At 43.5% G+C, this 26,290-nt stretch overlaps 1 protein-coding gene across 1 annotated transcript in view; it reads right to left on the reverse strand.

Moving 5' to 3' along the window:
- Positions 1-460: 460 nt before the first annotated feature.
- Positions 461-26,290, reverse strand: part of LOC134755147 (uncharacterized) — a 103,787-nt gene continuing 77,957 nt past the window's right edge. The window contains exons 56-70 of the mRNA XM_063691632.1: positions 24,525-25,455; positions 23,239-23,434; positions 22,109-22,242; positions 21,373-21,614; positions 20,177-20,379; positions 18,908-19,064; positions 17,907-18,142; positions 16,839-16,963; positions 15,898-16,092; positions 12,814-12,935; positions 11,982-12,130; positions 10,983-11,094; positions 10,029-10,160; positions 1,076-4,905; positions 461-674 (exon numbers count right to left, since the gene is read on the reverse strand). Of these exons, the coding sequence (XP_063547702.1) occupies positions 594-674; positions 1,076-4,905; positions 10,029-10,160; positions 10,983-11,094; positions 11,982-12,130; positions 12,814-12,935; positions 15,898-16,092; positions 16,839-16,963; positions 17,907-18,142; positions 18,908-19,064; positions 20,177-20,379; positions 21,373-21,614; positions 22,109-22,242; positions 23,239-23,434; positions 24,525-25,455 (6,845 nt within the window). The 3' untranslated portion in view covers positions 461-593. The remainder of the gene's footprint in view (positions 675-1,075; positions 4,906-10,028; positions 10,161-10,982; positions 11,095-11,981; positions 12,131-12,813; positions 12,936-15,897; positions 16,093-16,838; positions 16,964-17,906; positions 18,143-18,907; positions 19,065-20,176; positions 20,380-21,372; positions 21,615-22,108; positions 22,243-23,238; positions 23,435-24,524; positions 25,456-26,290) is intronic.

Raw genomic sequence — 26,290 nt, forward strand, 5'->3', positions numbered from 1 at the left:
ATGGCGAAAGCGCCATCGACAATAAGGTCCCTTTTTATAGAAAATACCACATGATTTTTACGCCTAAGACGGTAATCTGTTAAACAAAAGTCATTGTTTCTTTTCTGTGAGCAGTCGGCCATTGTGTGCCATCTGACAATGGCACACAATGGCCGACCGCTCGCTCAAAAGAAACAATGGCTTTTGTTTAACAGATTCATCCTATACCTACTAAAATATCGGTCAGAATCCTTATCAATCTTATCATACACAAGAGGTTAAATATCGAGTTTATTGTTTCTATTAAGGTAGAAAATCCACGTATAAAAACCGCCTAGTCATCTGTCAATTACAAACTAGAAATAATTCACAAGTACACTGGACCTCTGTACTATACTGTATAATTGTCTGCGAGATAAATTTAGACATGACATGACATATAATACGTGTATGTGACTGTATTGCAAAAAAAACGACAGCATTGAATTAACAAAAATAATTTACTATATTGTTACAAGCTACATTACACTGAAGTACAAAATATCAAAATATGTACACAAAGTACCGTACGGTCTCATATTAACAACGATCGTCGATCTTATATACTAAAGTTGTCATCTCAGCGAGGGCAGCGATTGGTCCAAGGAAAGGTCGATCAGTTCGTCGAAGTCATCTTGGTTCCAGAACGAGAGGCCCTGAAAACAAATATATTAGTGATTTAAAGTGATTTGTGAGTACCAATTGGTGTTATAAATACAGCCAGGTTATAATATGATTAACTGGTGTTAATTATCTGTATTAACATATTTTTACTTGGCTAGTATTTTATACTATTGAAGCTGTAGGATGATTATACTGTGCTGGAAAGTTAAGTAGCCTGGGGAAAATCTAGGACCCTTACTCGATTAGATCTAATAGCAGTAACGCACTAACTATTTATATACTTTTTTCTATTGTTGACAGAGCAAAAACAACATGTGTATTGGTACAATTGGTGCCGTGACCAGGATACCTGTGAGATTTCTAAGCATTGTAGTTTATTTGGCTATGCATTTAGCAGTTTCTTACCCGAGGACATTGTAAACATAATACGTACGAGTTCGTTAGCGTGGCAGGGCCGGCAGTGCAGCGCGGAGGCGCGGCACTCGCAGCGCGGCGCGCGCGCGCACGGCGCGGCCGCCAGGGCTGCGCGCGCTCCTAGTACTGTGGCCAGCCGCCGCGCCAGCCCGCGGTCGCCCTGCAGCTTCTTACCCGAGGACATTGTAAACATAATACGTACGAGTTCGTTAGCGTGGCAGGGCCGGCAGTGCAGCGCGGAGGCGCGGCACTCGCAGCGCGGCGCGCGCGCGCACGGCGCGGCCGCCAGGGCTGCGCGCGCTCCTAGTACTGTGGCCAGCCGCCGCGCCAGCCCGCGGTCGCCCTGCAGCTTCTTACCCGAGGACATTGTAAACATAATACGTACGAGTTCGTTAGCGTGGCAGGGCCGGCAGTGCAGCGCGGAGGCGCGGCACTCGCAGCGCGGCGCGCGCGCGCACGGCGCGGCCGCCAGGGCTGCGCGCGCTCCTAGTACTGTGGCCAGCCGCCGCGCCAGCCCGCGGTCGCCCTGCAGCTTCTTACCCGAGGACATTGTAAACATAATACGTACGAGTTCGTTAGCGTGGCAGGGCCGGCAGTGCAGCGCGGAGGCGCGGCACTCGCAGCGCGGCGCGCGCGCGCACGGCGCGGCCGCCAGGGCTGCGCGCGCTCCTAGTACTGTGGCCAGCCGCCGCGCCAGCCCGCGGTCGCCCTGCAGCTTCTTACCCGAGGACATTGTAAACATAATACGTACGAGTTCGTTAGCGTGGCAGGGCCGGCAGTGCAGCGCGGAGGCGCGGCACTCGCAGCGCGGCGCGCGCGCGCACGGCGCGGCCGCCAGGGCTGCGCGCGCTCCTAGTACTGTGGCCAGCCGCCGCGCCAGCCCGCGGTCGCCCTGCAGCTTCTTACCCGAGGACATTGTAAACATAATACGTACGAGTTCGTTAGCGTGGCAGGGCCGGCAGTGCAGCGCGGAGGCGCGGCACTCGCAGCGCGGCGCGCGCGCGCACGGCGCGGCCGCCAGGGCTGCGCGCGCTCCTAGTACTGTGGCCAGCCGCCGCGCCAGCCCGCGGTCGCCCTGCAGCTTCTTACCCGAGGACATTGTAAACATAATACGTACGAGTTCGTTAGCGTGGCAGGGCCGGCAGTGCAGCGCGGAGGCGCGGCACTCGCAGCGCGGCGCGCGCGCGCACGGCGCGGCCGCCAGGGCTGCGCGCGCTCCTAGTACTGTGGCCAGCCGCCGCGCCAGCCCGCGGTCGCCCTGCAGCTTCTTACCCGAGGACATTGTAAACATAATACGTACGAGTTCGTTAGCGTGGCAGGGCCGGCAGTGCAGCGCGGAGGCGCGGCACTCGCAGCGCGGCGCGCGCGCGCACGGCGCGGCCGCCAGGGCTGCGCGCGCTCCTAGTACTGTGGCCAGCCGCCGCGCCAGCCCGCGGTCGCCCTGCAGCTTCTTACCCGAGGACATTGTAAACATAATACGTACGAGTTCGTTAGCGTGGCAGGGCCGGCAGTGCAGCGCGGAGGCGCGGCACTCGCAGCGCGGCGCGCGCGCGCACGGCGCGGCCGCCAGGGCTGCGCGCGCTCCTAGTACTGTGGCCAGCCGCCGCGCCAGCCCGCGGTCGCCCTGCAGCTTCTTACCCGAGGACATTGTAAACATAATACGTACGAGTTCGTTAGCGTGGCAGGGCCGGCAGTGCAGCGCGGAGGCGCGGCACTCGCAGCGCGGCGCGCGCGCGCACGGCGCGGCCGCCAGGGCTGCGCGCGCTCCTAGTACTGTGGCCAGCCGCCGCGCCAGCCCGCGGTCGCCCTGCAGCTTCTTACCCGAGGACATTGTAAACATAATACGTACGAGTTCGTTAGCGTGGCAGGGCCGGCAGTGCAGCGCGGAGGCGCGGCACTCGCAGCGCGGCGCGCGCGCGCACGGCGCGGCCGCCAGGGCTGCGCGCGCTCCTAGTACTGTGGCCAGCCGCCGCGCCAGCCCGCGGTCGCCCTGCAGCTTCTTACCCGAGGACATTGTAAACATAATACGTACGAGTTCGTTAGCGTGGCAGGGCCGGCAGTGCAGCGCGGAGGCGCGGCACTCGCAGCGCGGCGCGCGCGCGCACGGCGCGGCCGCCAGGGCTGCGCGCGCTCCTAGTACTGTGGCCAGCCGCCGCGCCAGCCCGCGGTCGCCCTGCAGCTTCTTACCCGAGGACATTGTAAACATAATACGTACGAGTTCGTTAGCGTGGCAGGGCCGGCAGTGCAGCGCGGAGGCGCGGCACTCGCAGCGCGGCGCGCGCGCGCACGGCGCGGCCGCCAGGGCTGCGCGCGCTCCTAGTACTGTGGCCAGCCGCCGCGCCAGCCCGCGGTCGCCCTGCAGCTTCTTACCCGAGGACATTGTAAACATAATACGTACGAGTTCGTTAGCGTGGCAGGGCCGGCAGTGCAGCGCGGAGGCGCGGCACTCGCAGCGCGGCGCGCGCGCGCACGGCGCGGCCGCCAGGGCTGCGCGCGCTCCTAGTACTGTGGCCAGCCGCCGCGCCAGCCCGCGGTCGCCCTGCAGCTTCTTACCCGAGGACATTGTAAACATAATACGTACGAGTTCGTTAGCGTGGCAGGGCCGGCAGTGCAGCGCGGAGGCGCGGCACTCGCAGCGCGGCGCGCGCGCGCACGGCGCGGCCGCCAGGGCTGCGCGCGCTCCTAGTACTGTGGCCAGCCGCCGCGCCAGCCCGCGGTCGCCCTGCAGCTTCTTACCCGAGGACATTGTAAACATAATACGTACGAGTTCGTTAGCGTGGCAGGGCCGGCAGTGCAGCGCGGAGGCGCGGCACTCGCAGCGCGGCGCGCGCGCGCACGGCGCGGCCGCCAGGGCTGCGCGCGCTCCTAGTACTGTGGCCAGCCGCCGCGCCAGCCCGCGGTCGCCCTGCAGCTTCTTACCCGAGGACATTGTAAACATAATACGTACGAGTTCGTTAGCGTGGCAGGGCCGGCAGTGCAGCGCGGAGGCGCGGCACTCGCAGCGCGGCGCGCGCGCGCACGGCGCGGCCGCCAGGGCTGCGCGCGCTCCTAGTACTGTGGCCAGCCGCCGCGCCAGCCCGCGGTCGCCCTGCAGCTTCTTACCCGAGGACATTGTAAACATAATACGTACGAGTTCGTTAGCGTGGCAGGGCCGGCAGTGCAGCGCGGAGGCGCGGCACTCGCAGCGCGGCGCGCGCGCGCACGGCGCGGCCGCCAGGGCTGCGCGCGCTCCTAGTACTGTGGCCAGCCGCCGCGCCAGCCCGCGGTCGCCCTGCAGCTTCTTACCCGAGGACATTGTAAACATAATACGTACGAGTTCGTTAGCGTGGCAGGGCCGGCAGTGCAGCGCGGAGGCGCGGCACTCGCAGCGCGGCGCGCGCGCGCACGGCGCGGCCGCCAGGGCTGCGCGCGCTCCTAGTACTGTGGCCAGCCGCCGCGCCAGCCCGCGGTCGCCCTGCAGCTTCTTACCCGAGGACATTGTAAACATAATACGTACGAGTTCGTTAGCGTGGCAGGGCCGGCAGTGCAGCGCGGAGGCGCGGCACTCGCAGCGCGGCGCGCGCGCGCACGGCGCGGCCGCCAGGGCTGCGCGCGCTCCTAGTACTGTGGCCAGCCGCCGCGCCAGCCCGCGGTCGCCCTGCAGCTTCTTACCCGAGGACATTGTAAACATAATACGTACGAGTTCGTTAGCGTGGCAGGGCCGGCAGTGCAGCGCGGAGGCGCGGCACTCGCAGCGCGGCGCGCGCGCGCACGGCGCGGCCGCCAGGGCTGCGCGCGCTCCTAGTACTGTGGCCAGCCGCCGCGCCAGCCCGCGGTCGCCCTGCAGCTTCTTACCCGAGAATATTGTGCCTGGAGTCAAACATCACTAATTAAGGCGCTAGTCGCTATTGTTGGCCGTAAATTCTTACTTTCTAGAGTATATATCTGCTTAACGGTTCAACAAAAAATTATGAAAAAAATATATATTTATCTACATTTTATGTACAACATTCCTAACGTTTGACTGTGACTTATAGTTTTTCCATAAAAGGAACATTACGACAGGCCGTTTTGCGACTAACTTTGCTTATATCTCCTAAACGGTTTATTCGATTAAAGTTATTTTTAAACTAAAATAAATGTTTTAACAGGCACTACAAATACAACGTTTCATAATGTTAAAAAATAATATTTTTTTAAAGAATTCGAATACTATTCAACATTTCGTGCGTATGTAGCTCGAAAAAAGCGTGGCCGGCAGTCGTGTGCTAGCTTTGAGACGAGGAGGCTGTGTCGCTCGTCGCTCCGTACCTTCCTTGTACTCTGTATGCTTGTGCTGAGCCCGAGTGCAATAAAATTGGAGTTATTGCGGCCAAAGACTAAATAACTGCAGAAAGTTGATTTGGTTCTAACGCGCTTTAGCGCGCTCAACACGGTGTTTCGCAGCCTATTATTACGAAAATAATGACAATATTTCCACTTATGTTTGAGAAAGCTTCATTTGAAATATAAAAATAAAAGTTTTCTAACATGCGCGGACATATTGCCATTTTTACGTTTTTAATAAAGTTCGATTACCATAACAAAACAATAATTAATTGTTTAATATAAGCTATCAATTTACGTAGTATATAGATATTTATTTAAATATTCAAGTTTTTTTTTTTAATTGTGTTGGGAGATTGGGTAATCTCCCATTGATTGGTGGTGGTTGATGATGAAAACGAACAGTGACAAGTAAGAGTCAATCGATATTCTTTTATATGCTAATCATAAATGAAAGTAGGCATAATCCAAATATAAACTATTTATAAATAATGACCCTTACAATTGATTAAGCCGTTTAGTAAAAAGGCCAAAACGGCCTGTCGTATTTTTTTGGCGAAACTATAAATTAAGGCGAAAGGATAAAATCAAACGTACTAATATAATACCACCGCAACAATATACGAGTACCTATTAGGTAGTAGGTACCTACCTATACCTAGTAGGTAGTTAGGTACTTAATTTTATAAGTTAACTATTAAATGGCATTATTTATATTTATTTATTACGGATAAAAAAATGAGTATAAAATAAACACACTGTACGCCTCAATTTAGTACATACCAAGCTCTATTTATAAATCTGTCGAATTGACTTAGGTATTTATTTGTATGAAACAGATAAAACACAAATTAACTAATTGAGGCTTGTAAAGTATAATGCATAAGGGAATATATTTTTATTATAATTTACGACCTCCACTAAACGCATGATCTACTCATACTCAAACGACCAAATATCTGCACAAAAGATACACAAATACGAGTATAGCGCCAACTGCGCGCCTCTGGGCTGTAGTTTACTCTTTGAACCTCGTTGTGGTAAATTCACGTACGATCGCAGTGAGCGGGGTGCGGGTACAGAGACGCTAATACGCTCAAGGACACATCAGCGACTATCGTCTTAAATTAGGCTAGGTTCACACGGCAACGTCCTGCACGTTTGTTCGCACGTTGTTTGCACAATCAGTCGGGTGTTCACTGTTCACACGGTAGATTTTAATTCGTTTAAAAACCGTTTTCACACCGAATAGCGACCGTTTTCAAGCAGTTGTCGCAGACGTGTGAGACGGATCCACGCTTCATCGTACTTTTATTTTGGTATCGATGGCGATAAGTCGATAACGGTTTCGCCGCCGACAAAATAAAAGGTTTTGGGTACATCCCATAAATAAACAAGACCGAAGTGATCCCATAAGTGTTCCGTTTGTCAAAACAAAGTTTTGCACGGAACACTAAAAATCAGTGCGTAGTAAAAAAATTGAAAATTTATAGGTACGCTAAACTTAGGAACGAGGAGACAGTTTTTTTTTAATTTCTTTCGGATGCCTATTGAAAGTTTTGTTCCACCAAATTATTTATAATTCGTTATCAACCATTTTGAAATAAGCACGAAATTACAAACAAAATACGAGCGATCCCTTCCGAAAAACGCTCGAGTACTATAGACGCTATAGACGTTTGTTCGATTGCTGTTCGATAAAAAACGTATAACATCGTGCCGTGTGAATGTAACAGAACTATACTACGCGCCACTGCAAACCGAATACGTTAAAGTTTGTTCGATTTGCTTGACAAGTCCGGTCCGGTGAGTATCCACGTATAAAAAATGTACGTTTTTTTGCAGTACAAACGCCGTGTGAATGGTTCTATGAACAAAGTATGCGCCACTATTTATCCGTTAAGACGTATACTGCAAAAAAACCGGCCAAGTGCGAGTCGGACTCACACATGAAGGGTTCCGTACCATTAACTATAAAAACGGTCACCCATCCAAGTACTGACCCCGCCCGACGTTGCTTAACTTCGGTCTAAAATCACGTTTGTTGTATGGGAGCCCCACTTAAATCTCTATTTTATTCTGTTTTTAGTATTTGTTGTTATAGCGGCAACCGAAATACATCATCTGTGAAAATTTCAGCTGTCTAGCTATCACAGATCACGAGATACAGCCTGGTGACAGACGGACAGCGGAGTCTTAGTAATAGGGTCCCGTTTTTACCCTTTGGGTACGGAACCCTAAAAACGTGCAGGACAATGCCGTGTGAACGAAGCCTTAGGAAGTATGAGAGGCAAACTCAAGTTTGACGTCATTTCGACATACACCGAAACTTTCAACAACACAAAACACAAGTGCAGGACATTGATATGCACGTATCAGCTATTTTAAGCTGCCTGTGCATTCGTATATAATATAATATAATATAATATAATATAATATAATATAATATAATATAATAACTGAATAATAAATACTACAAAAATACAGTCTGGCAAAAAAGGGTAGAAATTAAAAAGTGGCAACACTGTAGACGGGACGTCATAATACAGTTTTAATTTCTACTCTTTTTTGCCAGACTGTAAGGGATCGCTGACCAAGTAATTATATACGGTAGGAATACGAGGCAGGAAAAGTTGTATAAAAATCCATTACCGGCGCGTTTCATAAAAACATCTAGGAACAACATGATGTTTCTCAACCTATATCCAATAGAATACTTACTCCTAAAAGTGTCATAATCTTCTACTATGTTATAAATAAGCTGCATTTTTGATACACAAATAAATCATTTTTTTTTCATTTTTATTACAATATCACAAACATTACAATATTTCCAAGTACATTTGAGAAAATACCTAAACATAAACCCCTTTTCCGTCCCAAAAGCAGAATCAGGTTTAGGTAAATAATGCCTTCCAGACAACACAAAATCGTAGATAAACATGTTTAGTTAGTTAGTAGTATATATATTAAATCCAGGGACCGGACAACCCTTTCTGCGATAAAACCCTTTCAATGGGCGACACTTAAACACGGCTAACACATTGAAAGACTTTCCCTTTTGAACTGCAAGCCCATTCATACCCTTACCTTTGACTAACCCTTACCGAAAAGCTAACCAAAAATAAGGGTAGCTCTTAATAAGGGTTACCCTTATCTTTAAGCGCTTTTTATAAAGGTTTCCCTTTGCGTGAAAGAGACAGGATTAGTATATATCTACGGTAGTGTATGAAAAGGAAAGAAAATACGTGCCTAGTCAAAGAACGCCGCCGTCGCCGCCGACGATCGCTCGGATTCAAAGTAATGTGTGCTTTATGAACAAGGTAGACGACTTAAATTAGCACGCTTATATGCTAAAAGGGAAGCCCTTTATAAGGCTAACCCGTATAAGCAATATGCAAGGTGTTGGTGAGCGGATGATAAGGGTTTTGTAAGGGTATTTGGGCTACCGATTACTCAAATGTGGTAGCTTTATATAAGGGTTTTTAAAACCAAAACAAAGGGTTTCGCCTGGCAAAGGGTATGGTGAGTTAAGCCTTATGCAATACCCTTATAAAACCCCGATAAGGGATAGCGGGCCGGTCCCTGATTAAATCACATTTAGAAACGGGTCTATCGCGAATTTATTTTGTTACCTTTATTTATATGATTTATGTAGTAGTATATATGTCGGCGGCAGATCGTAAAATCGGGCATATCGAGATATTCCTAGGCATATCATGAAACGCCGCCCTTTCACGATCTGCTTAAGAATAACCCAGGCATATCACGATCTGCCTAATAAAAGAGGCGGCAGATCGATCATACCAATTGCATTCGTTGATATTCCTAGCTAGCCTTACCTTGCCTAGCCTTGCACGATATGGCTAGTTGTCGCTAGGCAGATCATGAAATGCCGGCGTTTCATGATCTGCCTAGGAATATCACACCCTACTTATTTGATATGCCTAAACGTCGCCGGGCAAATCGTCAAACGTTGAGGTTTAAACGATATGGCCGGTAGTCGCTAGTCAGATCGTGAAATGGCGGCGTTTCATGATATGCCTAGGAATATCTCGATATGCCCGGTTTTACGATTTGCCGCCGACATATATATTATATTATAGTTTAATATAGATGGAATCATATCAATTGAGCTAATGCACTTACCTGTTTACTCAAAGAGTCTCAAGAATACAATGCCATTGAGTGGTAAACCACAAATTAGTATAACTACCTCGTAGTAAAAGCAGATTATAACCGCCTTAAAATGTTAGTATAGATTAACGACTATTTTTTAACAATAGGCTACAAAATACACTAACTAAATAATGGCTAACATAACTTTATTTGCATTTTACAACCGTCGACACCCAAAACGAATGCACTGTAGAAAACCATTTGTTACAACATGTTTTTAGACCATTTTAACCCCATTCAACAAGGAATAAGGTTAAAAATTAAATATACATGCAATGCACTTCTAACTTATTTTGTAAGTAACTAGTTGGCGGCTACGAGAACAAATCAGATAATAGTATTGTAATAATACAATGCCATTGTTAGTACAGGTAAGTGCATTAGCTCAGTTGATATGATTCGATTTAAATATACCTAAGTAGATTCGTGAGGACCCCAGATGGATGGCATATAGTGGATGCCAGTAGGTAAATAAACGAGTAACTTACCGTTAGTCTCCATAGCGAGGGACGTGCACAGCCCCAACTTGTCTTTAGGTAACTTGACTTGCTTGCGTAGCGCGGCGTCGCCTATAAGCTCCTCATAGTCCTTGTTAGTGTACGCTACGGCGTTGTCCACGCCTGTAGAACAAGTAGATTATACATATAGAGAAATAGGCGGTTAAGTATAAATTACGGCCAATTTGCCCTTTGACGGCCAAAGACGTCAACTGACGTGCGCGGCTACAGCCCAATTTCCTTCCTGCCGAGAAGGCGTGGCGTACAAAGGGTTATTAACGCCCTATAAAGAGTAAGGTAAATTCTGACAGAAGATACATCAACGAGTTTCACGGTATGACACGCTATTCCAAGCTGATCCACATACAATAGTATTTTATATATACAATCGTGATATAATAGTTAGAGAGCTTGCCAGCTGAGTACCGTGTTTAGGCCATGAAGCTTGCTGAGTGGCCTAAGTAAGGTACGATATTGAAAAGCTTGATTATATCACTATTGTATACAACAATTGTTCTGCGAGTCAACTAAAATAATACTTTTTCTACTATTAAACCTAAATAAATAAACAAAACTAGGTAAATATCTCAGTAGATAAAAAGATAGTATTAAAAGACATCAACGCACATCTTATTTGTTAAGTAGTAGCGCGTTGATGTCTTTTGTTCTATCCTTTGGCGTCACGTGATTGGTAGAATTAATTGTGGTATTTTCTATAAAAAGGGACCTTATTGTCGATGGCGCTTACGCCATTATTAACGATGCTCCGATATAAATACAATGCCGCGTGACGCTGTGCGGCGTAAGCGCCATCGACAATATAGTTGACTAGAATGACTAGGTTTAGTTATTAAATATCAATTATTCCCAAATGGAATCAACAGTGTCGTATTTAGGTATGTAAAACGGAACTCAGTTAATTTCAGATAAATAAATTAGACGTACCATACAAATTCTTAGCCGCTCGTTTCTTGTAGAGCATGAAATCGTCGTCCATCAGGATGTGAAGGGTCACCGAGTTCTCCATTAGGTTGTGGTGAATGGTCGAATAGTCCAGCTGCAAATGAATATAAATATAGCAAACAATTAAGTCTCCGGCAAGCTCGGCCGAATTTCACCTTTCCATACAAACGGAGTTACGTTCTCATTTTAAAACTACGTTTTGGATTGTAATGAAACTGCACGTACAATGACATGAGGTATATCTAGGTATGAAATTCGTTTATATAGCTCCAGTTTATGAAACAAACGAAATAGCGCAAAAACAAGTTTTGTATGAAAAATGTAAATTCGCTGTATTTTTTTAACTATGGTATCTGAAGCTACATAAACTAATTTCAGACATAGACCTTATCCTATTGTAAGTACAAAGTTTCAGAGCAAACTAGCTACTCGTTTTAAAATGAGAGCATAACTACGTTTGTATGGAGAAACGAGCTTGCCGGAGACCCTTGAACTTCAAATAATTATATTTCATGAGATCCGTGAGTGAACCAAGACGGTCGACGTAGGTAACTCAACTTTTAGAAACGATAGTCGTTAGTTTAATTTTGTATCCAGCTTCAGAAACGTCTGCGTACGATGCTAGAATATTTAAGCGTAGAATAAATTTAAAAGTGGAAAAATCACTGCATTGGTTGAGACTTGAACTAACACTTGATTTGACTTGATAAAAACTAATTTATTATGGGTAGCACATCCAATATAGCTTTTTCAGCAGTTTTATTAAAATAGAATAGAATATAATTCATTTATTCATGGTAAACTACATTTCATACAAACATATTGCAAACAAAAAATATATTTAAGACAAGAAACATTATTAGAAGAATGGCATTTCGTAAGCGACATTATCGTAGAATGGCCCAGTAGTAGCTATAAGGGTGCAGGTGTAGCCAGGATAACCGCTAAGATGTGTGTGATAGAAAGAGATGAATGACATACCCGCATGGCAAGCAGGTCGCAGCGTGAGCAGGGCAGCATGATGATCGTGCGTTCCACTCCAACTCGGAATGGCAGCGTGGTCGCGAAGCTCAGAGCCGAGAATACGTCCGGACGTATCGTCCTGTTGCTCTTCATGAGGTCCACTTTTTCTGTTGATCAAAACAAATACTGGTGAGAATAGTAATTAAGGATTTTGAGTATAAGAATTATTACCTTAAATTTTTTAAGAAAAATATGTGATACCAAAAAGAATATATAGGATAGGGTACTGTCATAGTAAGTTTTGTAGTCACAGTAAATTTACTGCCATCTGTCGACGCACACACAATAAAAATATCAAAATATGTATATATACAGGTTGGCTAGAAAATAAGTGCATTCCCGTTGCCAGGAAGGTTTTGGGATTATACTGAGCAACTTTTACTATGGAACCAATCACGAAATCTCGAAAAAAATAACTTACCCTCCCATAGAAAATGGACCAGCCAAAATGTATGAAATAGCCAAATTTTTTTTCGCGATTTCGAGGTTGGTCCCATAGTAAAAGTTGCTCAGTAGAATCCGAAAACCTCCCTAGCAAAGGGAATGCATTTATTTTTTTGCCACCAGCTTAGCCACTTAGTGTATAATATAGGTATACATATAAGACGGCCGTCATGCAAATGCACCGCTTTTTAACGTTACGGTGTCAATCACCGCCCTCTAGGAAACCGCGCCATTTGGTTTACATAGACACCGTTATAGTGACGTCATTCACCCCTGTATTACGCCCGCTATATGCTGACGGCACCGCTTTCCTAGGAAACCAGAGCTTTATAAACGAGATAATTACCAATGTTGAAAGCGTCAAAGTGTCGCACGATGTCGTAGTTGCTGGCGAACAGCTGGTTGCCGACGTAGAGCGCGCGTGCACGCTTGTACACGCCGCGCCCGCCGTACGCCACCACCGCATATCTAGAAACACATTATTATTTGTGGTATTTTCTATAAAAAGGAACCTTATTGTCGATGGCGCTTACGCCATTATAAACGATGCTCCGATATAAATACAATGCCGTTCGAGGCTGTGCGGCGTAAGCGCCATCGACAATAAGGTCCCTTTTCATAGAAAATGTCCCATTTAAAGTATTTTGTACTCAAAAGAACCGTCTGCTGACAATTTTAGGGTCCACACGGACTTGACGAAATTGCTGCTCTAAACCGCTCAGAATGTGTAGACGTGCCTTGCCCGATGCATCGCGACTACGCATGGCACGTCTCATATGTCACGCAAATCGGTTTGCTCTGTGTGGACAAGCCTATTTGTTAGGGTTTATCCATTAATTACGTCACACGTATTTCGAGGTTTTTTGACCCCTCCCCCCCCCACTCCTTGACTTGGTCACATGTAGCAAACCCCTCCTCCCCTGGTGTGACGTCACATTTTTTCAGTAAAATAGGCAAATTGAACTAAGTATTATTACTATTTTATCAAAATATTTTAGACAAAAGAGATATTAGTAATTTTATAACCCAAAACAGATTAGGAAAGAAAATTAAACGATTAAGAACGATTATTGTTCCTAAAACTTGTTATTTAACTGTGCGAATAAAAATGATGTGACATGTTGTGACAAGGGGGATGGGGGGAGTCACAAACTTTGTGACGTCACTAACTTATTTAAATTATTTTATTCGCTGTACAGTTATATAACGTCAGTTAGTCGTGTAAACGTATTTATAAAATAAATAAAATAAAATAACAAGTTTTTGGTACGATAATCGTTTTTAATCATTTAAATTTCATTCCTAATCTGTTTTGGGTTATGAAATTACAAATATTTCTATTGTCAAAAATATTTTGATAAAATATTAATCATACTTAATTCGATTTGCCGATTTCATTGAAAAAATGCGACGTCACACCAGGGGCGAGGGGTTTGCTAAATGTGACAAGGAGGGGGCGAGGGGTCAAAAAAACCTCGAAATTTGTGTGACGTAATTAATGGATGAACCCCTAAGCTTACATGCTTAATGCACAATTCAATAAGTTTTCTCAATTTCTTATTAAGCCCCACGATGTAAAATAAATCAATTTGCGCGACACGTATTTTATTATCGATAAATTAGTCATACTGGAACGTTTTTCGTTCATATCCGAAAGTACGGTTGCAGTAAAATAAGCAAGTATATCACACATCGGCATCGGCATACAGAATGATTGTGATTTTCTTAAGTAAGTAAAATTGTGTGTTGGTAAAATAACTACCTATACGTCTATCGACACTAGAACTTTGCATAAATTTGCGTAAACTACGTCCTTAACTGAACTTAACATGATAAAATATGGTATTTTATATATAAAAAATATATACTTGAAACAAACATATGGGTTGGTATTTATCCCGGTAGTTGATATTTATTTACTATAAAAGTTTTGAGTGATATCTAATGGCTAGTACGCGGGGTACAAGAAGTCGCGAACAGAAACATACAAAAAGTGGAAAAGATCTTGGTATTTTAGTGAGTAGAAATAATAAAAGCGTATAAGTATTTCTTTAAAGCATTGCACAATACTGATCTGATCTCTAATATTTGCAGACATATTTTTTTTTAATATTTTCAGTGGCTCTATTGGCGCTCGGCCCCACCGACGCCAGACTGAAAGGCAAATGCACCTGCAACTGGTTCACGTGCAACCAGCCCGTGTGCGCCAGCAACCACGAGACCTTCGAGTGCATGTGCCAGCTGAACTGCCGGAACTATTACTCGGAACATCAAGGCGAGCTTTATAAACTGTACGACGGAGAGTGCTATGCCGACATTGCGCTGGTTTAGGTGCAATAAAATAGCCCGAAGGTCACAAAGTGTGCAAATTTCTATAAAGACCCTTGCCCTTAACTTAAGAGTCCCCGGCAAGCTCGGCCGAATTTCACCTTCCCGTACAAACGTAGTTTCGTTTTCATTTTAAAACTACGTGTTGGATTGTAATGAAACTGCACATACAAAGACATGAGGTATATCTATGCCTGTGATTAGTTTATTTCAGTTTATAAAACAAATGAAATAGGGCACAAAACAAGGTTTGTATGGAAAACTTAAATTCGCTGTATTTTTTTAGGGTTCCGTACCCAAAGGGTAAAAACGGGACCCTATTACTAAGACTCCGCTGTTCGTCTGTCTGTCACCAGGCCTCTATCTCATGAACCGTGATAGCCAGACAGTTGAAATTTTCACAGATGATGTATTTCTGTTGCCGCTACAACAACAAATACTAAAAAGTACGGAACCCCCGGTGGGCAAGTCCGACTCGCACTTGTCCGGTTTTTTTAACTATGGTATCTGAAGCTAACTACAGAACTAGATATCCTATTGTAAGTACAGTCAGAGCAATCTAGCTAGTCTTTTTAATATGATAGCATAACTACGTTTGTATGGAGAACCGAGCTTCCTGGGGACCCTTAACTACGCCGCTAATGCCATATAGAAAAATTAAACTCTTGATTTTGACTGGTCTTAAATTTTTGTGCCCTCAAATATATATTTTTTGTAATGGCAAAGTGTGGAATTGTCATCATTAATGTTAAATTTCTATGACATTAATGACACTCCGTCACTTAGTTATGTTCAATGCGGTGCAAAATTGTCATAGACGGACTCTATCCACGTGGTCTTGTCTGTCTTACCCCTAGCGTGTTTTTGCAAAGTCGGAGGCGCAAATGAGTTTACTAATCTTACTTGTTATCGAAAAATCCAGCAGACTGCATGCAGTTTCAGTTCAAAAGCCTCCACAAACAGGTCCGTGCTCTTCTTCCTGAGGTTCTTGTTTCAGCTTTAGGACTACAGCAGGAAATCCACGTGGTCTTGTCTGTCTTACCCATAGCGTGTTTTTTGCAAAGTCGGAGTACGGAGACAGTTATTAGTTTATAAATCTTACCTGTTATCGAAAAGTCCGGCAGACTGCAGTTTCAGCTCAAAAGCCTCCACGAACAGGTCCATGTTCTTCTTCTTCCTAAGGTTTTTGTTGCAGGCGTGGGACTCCAGCAGGAACACCACGTCCGTGGAGTTGGGCACGTGCTTCAGCGTGTAGAAGCTACCCTCTTCCACCACCTCGCCTTGAGGGGCTGTGCATCTGGAAATTTTATCTCGTTAATACCCCAATATAAATATTTTTAAAGATGGGTTGTTGCCTAGTACCTATAGCACAAGCTTTGCTTAGTTTGGGCCAGGTCGAATGTCTCCAGATATAAAGGGTGGCTAAAAAATAAGTGCATACCCGTTGCCAGAGAGGTTTTGGGATTATACTGAGCAACTTTTACTATGGGACTAACCCCCAAATCGCGAAAAAAAATTTCCGGACCGGTCCATTTTCTATGGGAGGGAAAAAAAAATTTTCGCGATTTTGTGGTCGGTCCTATAGTAAAGTTGCTTAGTATAATCCCAAAACCTCGATGGCAATGGGAATGCAATTATTTTTTAGCCACCCTGTTAATTTAATAGCACGATAACATTCGAAGGTCGCGACCGCTGTAGGGGACCATCGAGTGCGCCGACTTCTGGCCGAAGGGCGTCGTGTTTCGGAGGTTCCGGGGCAAACTGCCGAATCCGACACAAGACCAGTGCCATGTTTATCAAAAGCTTGTAGCTTGTAATACAAGCGGAACTCACTTTTTGACAGCTTTTGTTAGAAAGGGACTTCGACTTGTATTACAAGCTACAAGCTTTTGATAAACAGGGCACAGACGATTCAACGGAGCCACATCGTTTTGTCGCATAAATAGTGTTTAGTTATAAGTTTATATAATACATATATGTATGTTAGTCTGTAAGGTATTTGTAATATGGGTCTTTTAAATAAATATGGTTCACGATACTTACTGCACGCAATGGTCGGGGATGTGGGTAGGAATGTGCTGTTGCGTACACAGTTCCATGTAGACTGATGCAAGTGCGCATGCTTCTACGCCTGACAGGCATTCTGTTAAGAATGGCGCGGCGTCGATCTGACGACAAAATTATAGGTTACAAATTTTATAGGTATAAAGTCATCATCATCTTCCTCGCGTTATCCCGGCATTTTGCCACGGCTCTGGGAGCCTTGGGTCCGCTTGGCAACTAATCCCTGAATTGGCGTAGGCACTAGTTTTTACGAACGCGACTGCCGTCTGACCTTCCAACCCAGAGGGTGAAACTAGGCATTGTTGGGATTAGTCCAGTTTCCTCACGATGTTTTCCTTCAGCGAAAAGCGACTGGTAAATATCAAATGATATTTCGTACATAAGTTCCGAAAAACTCATTGGTAGAGCCGGGGTTTGAACCCGCGGCCTCCAGATTGCAAGTCGCACACTACTAAATAATACTTCATTGTAATTTGTATGACAAATCAGTAGTAAGAACTAGGCACCTATTCCCGGTTTTGATCATACAGAGACAGATGGAACGCAGGAAAAGTGTCGATAGAACGAGAATATAACCCACACCACAGATATTCTCTTAGTCCCACTCATGCTCTTGGACAAATTAGTAAAAGTCACTTTAACCATTAATTTCAAAGGACTTAGGATAACACCACACAAAAGTGGACTTCTACTTTGCACGATTGTGACTCGCAGCAAAGCAAGGGTGTAACAGTGACACCTTATTATTAAAGAACTTCTCGCAACCCGTATCATTCTTGGCCTCGTGGTTTCCAATAGCGCGAGGCCGGTGGTAGACTCAAGATTCCAGCTGTGACCCCAGGCATTATACATATAGAGCTGTTGAAAATGAACTGATATTTCGATAGTAACTCACCACAGCGCAGCAAGGATGCAATGGCGACACCTCGTTCTTGGCCTCGTGGTTTTCGACGGGTACTAGGCCTGTAGAATGTTCTAGACTCCAGCTGTGTCCCAAGTCTTATCTGCAGCTGTATAAGGGGGACTTAACGTGCTATAGGAACTCACCACAGCGAAGCAAGGATGTAGTGGCGACACTTTATTCTTAAAGAACTTCTCGCAAGCCGTATCGTTCTTGGCCTCGTGGTTTTCGACGGAGACGAGGCCGGTGGAAGGTTCCAGACCCCAGCTGTGTCCCAGGTCGGAGATGCAGGTGGTGAACGTGTTGTTGGAGAGCTGCAGGTCGTCGTATTGCTCGTTGTTGTAGGTGCCGAGAAGGCCGCCGAGGGTCGCGTAGTACCAGCCTGACAATTAGAATGTTATTAGGCATTTTTAGTACCAAACTGAGCTGCTTTCTAATAATAACCCATCGTACATCGTCAGCAACCGTCTGTAATGCGGCAAGGCTACGTAAAGCTCATCCCACACAGAAATTAAAAACTGGAATCTGGTTACGGAGTTATTTCAGAAGTAAGAACTTTTTGTAAATAAACGAATTCCGAGATTGTATATGGTATCCGTATGGTGTGTTATTACTTAATAAAATAAATACCTATAAAACAATACTATAGATAATTTTAGAATTTACTCCGTAACCAATAACAATGGAGTGTCGATTTCTTTTTTGTAAAAAAACATTTTTATTTTTGTCATATCCGCTCCGAGATATAGCTACCCTAGTATCGACTAAAGTAGCCATATCTCGGATCGGATGATGACAAAAAAATAGCGCATCTTCTAAAAATATTTTTTCGCCAGACCCTAATCTGTTAAACAAAAGCCTTTGTTCCTTTTGTGCGTGCGCGTGCCCATTGTTGATGAGCGCATGCCACTCGCTGATACACAATCACGAGCTCACCAACAATGGGCACGCGCACCCACAAAAGGAACAAAGGCTTGTGTTTAACAGATAAGGGTCTTTGGCGAAAAAAATCATTTGAGAAGATGCAGATTATACTAACTAAGCATTTATCCGTACAGTCGAGTTCATAAATATGTATACACATTTTCACCTTATTGCAATGGATTAAGGTGAAGAAATGTATACATATTTATGAACTCGACTGTACCTGTGACCTGTAGTTTGCAGGTATGGAACATGAAGTTGCACTGTATGTCCAGTCCGTTCTGCGACTCCACGGTGAGGGTTTCCGAATGGCGATCCACAACGTATTCGTCGACCACGGCGGGCAGGTTGAGAGGCAATGACCGACCGATTGATATTTGCTGAAACAATAGACATAGTATTGTAGTTATAGATATGAAACCGAGCGACCAGGGGTAAGAGAAAGACATATTCATGTATTGACAGGTTAATGTATGGCAGCATAATCCTTTTTCTCTTTCACTCTTATAAATTTCGGTATTTCGCCATCGCCTCCTACCTATGCTGCCATAACCCGACCATGAAAAAAAAACCCGGTTGGTGATAAGGACAAAGCGTGGCACTATTTTCTCTTTCCTCTTATAGGAATCGCAATAAGACTATCTTTCTCTATCAAAGAGTGTCAGGCCCTTGGCTGAAACAATTTGTTCAATAGGAAATATCACGCGAAACTCTGCGTAGGGGGCGCCACTACCACGATATGAGGGTACCAAGAAAATCGAAATTTCGTTAACATCGCTAGTGCGCAAAACGTTCAAGCTGATAAACAAGACCAAGTGCGGGTAGTTCGAAAAACTCGCGCGGCTAGAAGATGTTGATGTCAACTTTAGCCAGTCTTCGAGACCACGGGGACAAGGTCCTCGAAACGTCGGAGGTAAATCTTAAATCAATTTTTTAACATGCAGATACGTCTGCGAGCGATACTCCAAAAACCTCTAAAAATCTTAAAACTTAAATACGCGATTAAGTCCCGTTTTACAATTTAGTAATGTGTAGATTTTTTTTATTATTCAGAAACAAACAGTCATACATAGTTTATGAACATATTTTAAAGACAAGAAGATCAGACCTATAGTTTCATAACAAAATCCATACTAATATTATAAATGCGAAAGTCTGTCTGTCTGTCTGTGTGTTACCTCTTCACGCTTAAGCCGCTGAACCAATTTAGTTGAAATTTGACATAGAGATAGTTTGAGTCCCGGAGAAGGACATAGGATAGTTTTTATCCCGAAAATCATCCCTCAAGAAAGTGAAAAGCGGGGTGGAATTGAGATAATTAATGAATGCCTGCTAATTTGTGTGCATAATATGCTCAAATTGAATGATTGCCATGAGAAATTTTCCAGGCGCCATACTTACTTTAGCTGCTGTTACTAAGTCCGCGCAGACGCAGTCGCGGGCAAAAGCTAGTAACACACATAGAAATCGTGAAAGTTTAAATAAGTCTCACCTCCTTATACAAGTCGATGTGTATCAAGTTCCTCCTAGTGAGTACCACCAGATTGTACCGTCCCTGGTCGTTGCTCTCTATCAGGACGGTGAAGTTGCCCTGTTTATAATCCTTGGTCAGCAAGAATGTGCCTGGTTCTGATATGGTGAACACTCGCTTGTCGAACGTCACTAGCGTGCCTTGTCCGGTCATCATTGCCATGCCTGGAATCATAGACATAGTATATACAAGTAGTTATAGACGCGCCACCGAGCGACCGGGGGTAAGAGAAAGAATATTCATATAAAATTTGGGCAGCATAGGATATTTTCTCTTTCACTTTTATAAATTTCGGTATTTCGCCATCGCCTCCTACCTATGATGCCACCCGATCGGTGATAAGGACAAAGCATGGCACTATTTTCTCTTTCCTTTTACAGGAATCGCAATAAGACTATCTTTCTCTATCAAAGACTGTCAGGCCTTTGCCTGGAATGAAACCCATGACAAGAATCACTCGGAAAAAAAATAGCTACATGTTTCTGATAAAAATAAAAACATGTTGCCTAAATATTTGGCTGATGCTTCATACTACTCGTAGGGAATATAATCCCACTGGTTGTCGTCTTACGGCGGCCAAAAAAGCTCTATCTGTCATTGTCAAGTCTGTCTATCCATTTCCGACAGAAGAAAAAAAACGTATCTCATAGTAATATGACCAGATGCTCTTGTTAGTCGTCAACCATTCATCCATAAAGTCCCTCACGGCTCGATAGTCAGGTATTTCGTTGACGTGAAAGCAATAACCTGGTATTATTATAACATGTAAATTAAGGGTTATTCTTACCTCCAAACGGCGGCACGATGTTGTTAATATGCATATGCGGCCGTATCTCATAGTATTATGACCAGATGCTCTTGTTAGTGGTCAACCATTCATCCATAAAGTCCCTCACAGCTAGATATTCAGGTATTTCGTTGACGTGAAAGCAATAATACCAGGATAGCACGTAAACTAGGGGTTATTCTTACCTCCAAACGGCGGCATGACGTTGTTAATATCCATATACGGCCGTATCTCATAGTAATATTACCAGATGCTCTTGTTAGTGGTCAACCATTCATCCATGAAGTCCCGTACAGCTAGATATTCAGGTATTTCGTTGAAGTGGAAGCAATAATACCAGGATAGCATGTAAACTAGGAGTTATTCTTACCTCCAAACGGCGGCATGACGTTGTTAATATCCATATACGGCCGTATCTCATAGTAATATGACCAGATGCTCTTGTTAGTGGTCAACCATTCATCCATAAAGTCCCTCACAACACGATATTCATGTATTTCGGTGAAGTCGGGGCTACGGTTGAAGGCGTGCCAGGACATGGGTAATTTCTGCTCTAGAAGGATCTCGCCTTTGCGAGGGTCGAAGATGAAGTTGGTTTTTGGTGTGCGGTGGCTGAAAGTTGATAGAAAGTTGTAGGTAACGTAAGCGTCTTCAATTGGCACTGCACTCGGTTATGAGCAAGTGTGGACCGCTTAAAGGTGCTTTTAGACCTAAAGGTACGAATGCGAAGCTGTTAGGCAAACAGGCGGATTCGCTAGGTTCGCTAGATTTTGACGTACCTTAACGTGGGTGTTGTCTACTAGCGAGGAAATAAAAATTATGGGTCTTGGAGGAAGTGCCTTAAAACCTTAAGTTAGCTCATTTTACTGAAAAGAAATTTTCTTTTATTTTGAAATAGAAACAAAACTGCATTATAATATGCGTAGGCTGATTTATGTTTTGTTACGAGTACAGCCAAGATACGGGCACTAAGTACTACTCTTTTGACGATAGTTACTGCAATTGCTATAATAAACCTAGGAGAATTTGCAAAAAAAAAACACATGACAAAACTAAAAATCGAATCAAAGGAAAATTAATTCTCTATAAGTTGTATTAAAACTTACAGTTCCTCGTACTGCAGTGCGGTCTTGGCCATGTCGGTAACTTTATCGTAAATGATATCGAATATTTTATCGCACGCCTCGCCGATCATGAAGTAGTCGTACCACCACTTAAGTCGTTCGTAGGCTTCCTTGTACTGTCAAACAGAAAAAAAACATACTCGTATCTACAGTGTGGAAAAAATTTATGGGCCCTGGAGGGAAAGAGTCTTAAAACCTTAAGTTAGCTCATTTTACTTAAAAGAAACATTTTTTTTTTAAAACGAAACTGCATTCAAACATTTTTTTAATTAGCTTGTCTTGCCCGGGAATCGAACTGACTAAAAATAAACACTCGCTGTTTTATTCCTACTAGTCGATACAATTAATGTTAATGATGACATTTCTTCAAGAAACATTAGGTACACTCGTCTGTCGTACAAAATATCCATAAAATCGAATATTTAGTACTCTACAATATTTTTAGACAAATGAAATTGAAAAAAAAAAGTTTTGTTTCTTTTTAAAAATAAAAGAAAGTTTCCTGTAAGTAAAATGAGCTAACTTAAGGTTTTAAGGCACTTTCCCTCCAGGGCCCATTATTTTTTTCCACCCTATATACATACATACATATAGATGGTCTCAAAAGCTGATGAAAATGATTCTACTCATCATATGATGTTCCATCTGAGTGTAGCATGTCATAGGCCGAAAAGTTACTTCAATAGGGAATATTACGCGAAACTCTGCGTAGGGGGCGCCAGGGCGCCACTACCACAATCTGAGGGTCTATCGTGAAACAAGAAAAATTATTTATCTAACATCTCTGTCACTCTTGCATATTCGAGCGATAAACAGGCAGATAGCGAATTTTAGGATTCGCGTTTCCCGGTAGGTCCTCTGTAAGCAAACCGCCTTGATGCATCAATGTCATATTTTTTTATCTCTGAAAACTTGTCAAAAACCTGTTAAAGGTACAGTATGTATAAGTTACTCTATGGTTTACTACGTCCTGCACTCTGGTGGCAGAACATTGCAGTAATATCCCCTATTCTTCAAACTAGGGATTTATTAATGCCCTACTCTCCCGTTCTCTTCTTAAGACTTACTTATTTGAGAATTTATCAAGTTAATGACACAAAAATAGCCCTTACCTTTTCCCTCACATAGACAACCTGCTGAGTCTTCAAGAAATTCTCCCAGCCGTTCTTAAATTCAGCGTACAATTGTACGAATTCCTCCTTGAAGGGGATGTACTTCTCGATCTTGCCCCAGATCACGTTCCAGAACTTGCTGCTGTACTTCTTGATGTTCGTTAGGAGGTCGTTGGTGGTCAAATCTTTATAAATTCTGTAAGAGGTAAAGAGTTCTAATGAGTTCTTTGTTATTTGGAGCGTTTCTTTTAAACTACGTCAGTGGCAAACAAGCATACGGCCCGCCTGATGTTAAGCAATCTCCGTAGACTATGTACGCCTGCAACTCCAGAGGAGAGTTTATTTTATTGTTTTTAGTATTTGTTGTTATAGCGGCAACAGAAATACATCATCTGTGAAAATTTCAACTGTCTAGCTATCACGGTTCATGAGATACAGCCTGGTGACAGACAGACAGATGGACGGACTGCGGAGTCTTAGTAACATGGTCCCGTTTTTACCCTTTGGGTACGGAACCCTAAAAAAACTAGGTATAGTGGGTATAATAAATAAGTAATAATGCTGTAATAACAATAATTGATTCCATCCATTTATATTTCCTAAATGTATAAATCAGAATTAAATCTTGACCTGTAATTTATATAATAAATAAATATTAGGGGACATCTTACACAAATCAACCTGGCCCCAAACTAAGCAAAGCTTGTACTATGGGTGCTAGGAGACGATATACATACGTATATAGATAAATACATACTTATATACATAGAAAACACCCATGGCTCGGAAACAAAGAAATGCCCTTACCAGGATTCGAACCCAGGACCATCGGCTTCACAAGCAGGGTCACTACCCACTAGGCAAGACCGGTCGTCAAATAAAGTATATTACCAATAACATAGAGTAACTGATACTAGAGCGTTACTGTCATAGTAAATTTTGTAACCCCAGTAAATTCACTGCCATCTGTCAACACACTTTAAAACTAAAAATGAAGATTTATAAAAATACGATAGAATGTATTTAAATATAGATAAATGATTTTTTTTATTTGCATTAATTATTTTTATGATTTTGACCCATGTTCTTTCACTGATATGCGTTAAAATTGTTAAATAACAAACGAAACCGTCAACGCCATCTATACGACTGTAGGCCAAAACTAGTAGCGCCCTCTGAACGAGAATCAAATTTTCTTGATTTTCGAGGCACGTTTTTTCCTTAGACTGTATCCATCCATTACGGAGTTATATCTATCTTTGCCAATAAAGTATGAGTATACTTACTTGTCCATTTCCTGTCCAAATGTCGACACATAATTAAAGTAATGATTGTCCGTCAATTCTTGTTGTCGCTTATAGAAGAAATCCATGATCCCCCTCCAAACGGTAAACACAAACGATTCAGTGTAATGCAGAACCTTGAAGAACAGGGGCTCCATGGACTTTAACAATTGATGCCAGTACTTCGCTAGTCTACTGGTCGCATTCACATAAGTACTCTCCCAATACTCTAACAACTTCATATGTAAGTCCCTTACAAAAGTATCATATTGCATTATCATTGATTCAAGCCTCGATGACACTAAATCCATGAAATCTGCGTCTAAAAACTTGTTAGCGGAGTCTAAGAAATTTGAATATGCCATTTTAATTGTGTCTACGACGTATGTTAAGCTCTGTTTTAAGGATTGACTGGTATTGCCCATCATTCCCCACATATCATTCACTATTCCTGGGAGACTCTCTAAATGATTTCTAATCGCCATTTCGTCTAATACATAATAGGTGAATTCCACTACATCTTTTACGTAAAAGTCGTTGGCGTTATACGACTCATTTAAGTACTGCTCGAAAGTATCTAAATCATCTTTAATTACGTGTAAGTCGTTTAAATCGTCGAGGAAATCGCGTATTCTCGGTTTAGCATCGTTCCAAATATTCCTCAACGCTAAATGAGATTCCATAGGCGCTTCTTTAAGTATTACCAACGTCTCATTAATCTGGCTGTACATGTATTTGAGACCGTAGACAGCAGATTGTTTGATTTCGCTGAAGATGGTCGGTCGCCAGACGATGGAGCTGGTGAGGAGTCGCGAGTGGTTGAGCCGGATGTAGGATGCGAGATCTACTGTGGTGACGTCATCGAAGTCACGCCAAGCGTTCATCTTGGCTGAACGCGTATCTACGATCATGCCCACCACGTGGTACGATATATCTGAAATCATAGAGTAACTGATACTAGAGCGGTACTGTCATAGTAAATTTTTTAACCCCAGTAAATTCACTGCCATCTGTCGACACACTTTAAAACTAAAAATGAAGATTTATAAAAATACGATAGGATGTATTTAAATATAGATAAATGGTTTTTTTTATTTGCATTAATTATTTTTATGATTTTGACCCATGTTCTTTCACTGATATGCGTTAAAATTGTTAAATAACAAACGAAACCGTCAACGCCATCTATACGACTGTAGGCCAAAACTAGTAGCGCCCTCTGAACGAGAATCAAATTTTCTTGATTTTCGAGGCACGTTTTTTCCTTAGACTGTATCCATCTATTACGGAGTTATATCTATCTTTGTCTGAAATTAACAAGTTTTATATTTGAAGATTTCTAACAGTAGAAAATAATTATGTATGTACAAATATAGGGAAATGTATCATGACCAGAGCCCGGAACTTTCGAGACAAAACAGAAAACTGTCGCAATCTTGCTAGTTAGAAACATTTTTTATCGATATCGATAGTTGGGTAATGGAAGAAAAATATGGTCCACCAATTGACCAACGTTTTTCTATTACTTTCACAACTATCGATATCGATAAAAAAATGTTTCTAATTCTAGCAAGATCGCGACAGTCTTATGTTTTGCCGCGAAAATTCCGGGCTCTGCTCATGAAGTATACGGGGCAAAAAGAACAGTTTTATGGAGCCTAAATAATTTTAATTAGGAGCCTGTACAGTATGAAACATTCTGCATGACAGATATGTTATTTTAAGCGTCTACTCCGCAAGCATCTTCTGTCAGAAGAATTTAAATAATG

This window comes from Cydia strobilella, chromosome 2 (assembly GCF_947568885.1).
Source record: "Cydia strobilella chromosome 2, ilCydStro3.1, whole genome shotgun sequence".
Taxonomy (NCBI): Eukaryota; Metazoa; Arthropoda; class Insecta; order Lepidoptera; family Tortricidae; genus Cydia; species Cydia strobilella.